General features: G+C 45.3%; 1 protein-coding gene across 1 annotated transcript; it reads right to left on the bottom strand.

The window, feature by feature from the left end:
• Positions 1-930: 930 nt before the first annotated feature.
• Positions 931-2,160, bottom strand: LOC100454215 (centrosomal protein CEP57L1-like). The gene has a single exon (XM_054522533.2). It carries the CDS (start codon positions 2,104-2,106, stop codon positions 931-933), a length of 1,176 nt encoding a protein of 391 aa, XP_054378508.1. The 5' UTR covers positions 2,107-2,160.
• Positions 2,161-4,868: the final 2,708 nt, after the last annotated feature.

Genomic DNA, 4,868 nt, shown 5'->3' on the forward strand with positions numbered 1-4,868 from the left:
TTTTGTATTTTTAGTAGAGATGGGGTTTTGCCATGTTGGCCAGGCTGGTTTTGAACTCCTGACCTCAAGTGATCCGCCCATCTCGGCCTGCCAAAGTCCTGGGATTACAAGCGTGAGCCACCACACATTTCCTTAGTCTATTCTATTTATAAGAAATGTTGGTATTGGGAGGCGAAGCTTGCAGTGAGCCGAGATCAGGGGCCACCGCACTCCAGCCTGGGCGACAGAGCAAGACTCTGTCTCAGAAGAAAAAAAAAAAAAAAAACAGAAAAGAAATGTTGGTATCAGCCACTGTGATTGGCACCAGCTGACATGGTTCCCAATGATTTCAACCTCCTGGTATTCTTGCCATGTGTAATTCAGTCCCCTTGAGTGTGGGCTGGACCTAGTGACTTGCTTCTATTGAATAGGACAAGAGTATTTAACCGCCCTATAGGTTCACCTTGCCCACTGCCTAGACAGAGCCGCTTTATCAAGACAGGGGAATTGCAATGGAGATAGAGTAATTCACACAGAGCCGGCTGTGCAGGAGACCAGAGTTTAATTATTACTCAAATCAGTCTCCCTGAACATTCGGGGATCAGAGTCTTTAAAGATAATTTGGCAGGTAGGGGCTTGGGAAGTGGGGAGTGCTGATTGGTTGGAATGGAGATGAAATCATAGGGTGTTAAAGTGAGGTTTTCTTGCCATCTTCTGTTCCTGGGTGCGATGGCAGAACTGGTTGCGCCAGATTACCTGTCTGGGTGGTGTCAGCCAATCAAGTGCAGGATCTGGAAAATATCTCAAGCACTGATCTTAGGTTTTACAATAGTGATGTTATCCCCAGGAGCAATTTGGGGAGGTTCACACTCTTGGAGCCAAAGGTTGCATGACCCCTAAACTGTAATTTGTTTTTTTTCAGATATTTTATCTTTTTATTAAAATCTCTTACTAAAGCCTGCTTACACTGTCTTGATGCTTCTTCAGTTTGGAGATTTGTTTTCCTTTAATTTCCATTTTCTTAACTAGACACTCTAGTTCACATTCTATGTCGTCACAGACTGAATGGCTTTCAGTTTCCTTCATTTGTTTGAGTAGTTCTTGGTGCTCCATGCTCATTTGGTCCAGCTCATCTTGCATTGCCATCAAAAGTTCAGATAAATTGTCACAAATGGAAATGGACTTTTCTGAGTCAGGAGGAATAGCTTTACACCAGGAAGTTGTTCTAGAAGGCTTGGGGAGACATCTAGTCTCAGTCACGTTAAAAGGTTTCTGAAGGATATGTGGGTCACGATGTTGCCTCATCTTTTCAGCCACAAAAGGCAGTGCTCCAAACTTTGAACAAATTTGCCAAGGTGGTCCTCTCCTTATATATTTAGTTTTCTTTGAAGATTTCTTCTTTTCCTTGGAGTGCTTTAGATTTGAAACTGAAGGCATTATAATTTTACTGATTTCAAGTCCAGTTTGAAGCTCAGAAGCTTTGTCTTGAAATAGCTTACATTGATGTTCTTCTTCCTTAAGTTTTTCTTCTAAATGTTTAATCTTGTCCTCAGCAGTTCTCTGAGTTGTTGTAAGTCTAAAACACTCTTTTTCTAAGACATCAAGCTTTTCAAGTTTTGCATACAGCTTCATCTGATCTTGCTCTTTTTCCTTCTGAAGCTGGGCCTGTTGTTCTAGGATCATGTTCTTTTCTCGCTCTCCATTGAGAACCATTCTCTTTGTATATTCTAGTTGCTTCTCTAGAAGAGTGCAACGAGACTGGGCTGAGCTTAACTGTATACTTATATCTTTTTTCTGCTTTATCAGCTCCTGATGTGCCAGATTTCTCTCATTTGTTTCATTCTCTAAGGCCTTCTTATACTGTGCTGCTTCTCTGGAAAGAATGTTCAGGTTATCTTCAGCTTGTGTTCTCTCCAGCTCTAAACAATGAATTTTTTCCTGAAGAGTTTTTAAGGCTAAAATAAGAGCTTGGCTATTTGGGCTATGAAGTATCTTAGGAGAGGTAACTTCTAAGTTCGCAAGATGGCAATTCTGAGATGGTTCATTCTGGGTGAATGAGGGAACGAATACTCTTTCTGGAGGTTTATGATAGCTTCCTACTATACTATGCATTAATTCAGAATCCATTATCAAGCAGACGCTGTCAGTCAGCCCCTGCCACCGCTAACCGTTGGTTCGCAGGCACCCCCCTAAACTGTAATTTCTAACCTTGTAGCTAATTTGTTAGTCCTGCAAAGGCAGAGTGGTCCCTGGCAAGAAGGGAGTCTTTTTTTTTTTTTTAGACAGAGTCTCACTCTGTCACCCAGGCTGGAGTGCAGTGGCATGATCTCGGCTCACTGCAACCTCCGCCTCCTGGGTTCAAGCAATTCTCCTGCCTCAGCCTCCTGAGTAGCTGGGATTACAGGTGTGCACCACCATGCCCGGCTAATTTTTGTATTTTCAGTAGAGACGGGGTTTCACCATGTTGGTCAGGCTGGTCTCGAACTATTGATCTCATGATCCGCCTGCCTCGGGCTCCCAAAGTGCTGGGATTACAGGCATGAGCCACCATGCCCGGTCACAAGAAGGGAGTCTTTTTGGGAAAGGGCTATTATCAATTTTGTTTCAGAGTAAAATCATGAACTGAATTCCTTCCCAAAGTTAGTTCAGCCTACGGCCCAGCCATGAACAAGGACAGCTTAAGGATTAGAAGCAAGATAGAGTCGGTTAGGTGTGATTTCTTTCACTGTCATAATTTCCTCAGTTATAACTTAGCAAAGGCAGTTTCAAGTATAGATGTCACAACCAGGATTGGATTCTAAAAGACTGACTCTGCCTTTTTTTTTTTTTTTTTTTTTTTTTTTGAGACAGAGTCTCACTGTCGCCCAGGCTGTAGTGCAGTGGCGTGATCTCTACTCACTGTAGCCTCCACCTCCCAGGTTCAAGTGATTCTCCTGCCTCAGCCTCCCGAGTAGCTGGGACTACAGGCGTGTGTCACCACACCTGGCTAATTTTTGCATTTTTAGTAGAGATGGGGTTTCACCAGGTCTGCCAGGCTGGTCTTGAACTCCTGACCTCATGTGATCCGCCCACCTAGGCCTCCCAAAGTGCTAGGATTACAAGTGTGAGCCACTACACCCAACCAAGGCCCTTTTTTTTTTTTTTTTTTTTTTTGAGATGGAGTCTCCCTCCATTGCCCAGGCTGGAGTGCAGTGGTGTGATCTCTGCTCACTGCAACCTCTGCCTCCTGGGTTCAAGCGATTCTCGTGCCTCAACCTCCCAAGTAGCCGGGACTACAGATGCACGCCACCAAACCCAGCTAATTTTTGTAATTTTAGTAGAGACAGGATTTCACCATGTTGGCCAGGCTGGTCTCAAACTCCTGACCTGAAGTGATTCACCTGCCTCAGCTTCCCAAAGTGCTGGTATTACACGCATGAGCCACTGGGACCAGCCCCAAGGCCCTATTTTTAAGGTTACTTTTTATCTATGGCAAATGACACTATTTTCCACTTGTGGAATGATATACAATTCCTTTTTAAAAATAAATGTTTTTTTTTAAGTTAAAAAGTGAGTTGAAGGAAAAATATAAGTAAATAGTACTATGGTGTGTTGGTAAAGCATTTCCTTCAGAAAAAAAAAAAAAGGTCATGATTTGTAGTGTGTGCTGATTTCTATGGTGTAAGTTCTTCCACCATGCCTATTTCTAGTAATCCAGGTGATGGCACTGTACCCAGAGCTGGGAAAAAATGGGCAGAAGGAGCAAGCTCCGAGTCTGCACAAGTGACTCCGGCTCACCACTGGATGGGGCTCAGATATAGCAAAAATCAGGAAGGTGGTATGGCAACAACTGAAGCTTGAGAAATGCTTTTTGAGTCACCTTTGATAAGAATCGTATTTTCCATAGCAGAGCACAACTGCCTTGAGTTCTTGCTAATTTGACTACTTCTTGCTAATTTTCGTAAACCTGCAGTACCTGGCAGGGTAAGAGGGGTGGGCACCTCTCAACAGGCTGAACCTTCTGGAAGAGGTACTGGGGGAACTACTCTTCTGCCTTAGGATGGCAGTGACTTGGAGTGACCTCTAGTTCCTGGCTGTTGGTAGCTCAGCTCCAGGGAGAGGTGCGGCCCCAGGTGGAGGACAGAGTGAGAAACAGGATGATGTGTGGGGGCAGGGTCTGACTCACACCTGTGGAAGGTAGGAACTTCTCGGTTCGTTTTTATTTAAATGTTCCTTCCTCCCTTCCTCCCTCCCTCCCTCCCTCCCTTCCTTTTTTTTGCGGGGTGGGGACGGAGTTTTGCTCTTGTCACTCAGGCTGGAGTGCAATGGCCCAATTTTGGCTCACTGCAACCTCTGCCTCCCTGGTTCAAGCGATTCCCCTGCCTCAGCCTCCCAAGTAGCTGGAATTACAGGTGCCCGCCACTGCGCCCGGCTAATTTTTGTATTTTTAGTAGAGACAGAGTTTCACCATATTGGCCAGGCTGGTCTCGAACTCCTGATCTCAGTTGATCCGCCCACCTCGGCCTCCCAAAGTGCTGGGATTATAGGCGTCAGCCACTGTGCCCGGCCTCTTCTCTTTTCTTTTCTGTCTCTCTCTCTCTCTCTCCCTCCCTTCCTCCTTCCCTTCCTCCCTCCCTTCCTTCCCTACTTTCTTGCTTTTTTTTTTTTTTTTGAGATGGAGTTTCACTCTTGTGGCCCAGGCTGGAGTGCAATGGCACAATCTCGGCTTACTGCAACCTCTGCCTCCTGGGTTAAAGCGACTCTCCTGCCTCAGCCTCCCTAGTAGCTGGGATTACAGGCACCCACCACCACACCCAGCTAATTTTTTCTATTTTTAGTAGAGACGGGGTTTCACTATGTTGGCCAGGCTGGCCTTGAACTCCTGACCTCAGGTGTTCCACCCTCCTCAG

The sequence above is a fragment of the Pongo abelii genome, chromosome 8, assembly GCF_028885655.2.
Source record: "Pongo abelii isolate AG06213 chromosome 8, NHGRI_mPonAbe1-v2.0_pri, whole genome shotgun sequence".
NCBI classification, from domain to species: domain Eukaryota; kingdom Metazoa; phylum Chordata; class Mammalia; order Primates; family Hominidae; genus Pongo; species Pongo abelii.

Excerpts from the sequence above, each read along its gene's own strand:
- LOC100454215 (XM_054522533.2), bottom strand. The coding sequence starts at position 2,106 with ATGGATTCTGAATTAATGCATAGTATAGTAGGAAGCTATCATAAACCT.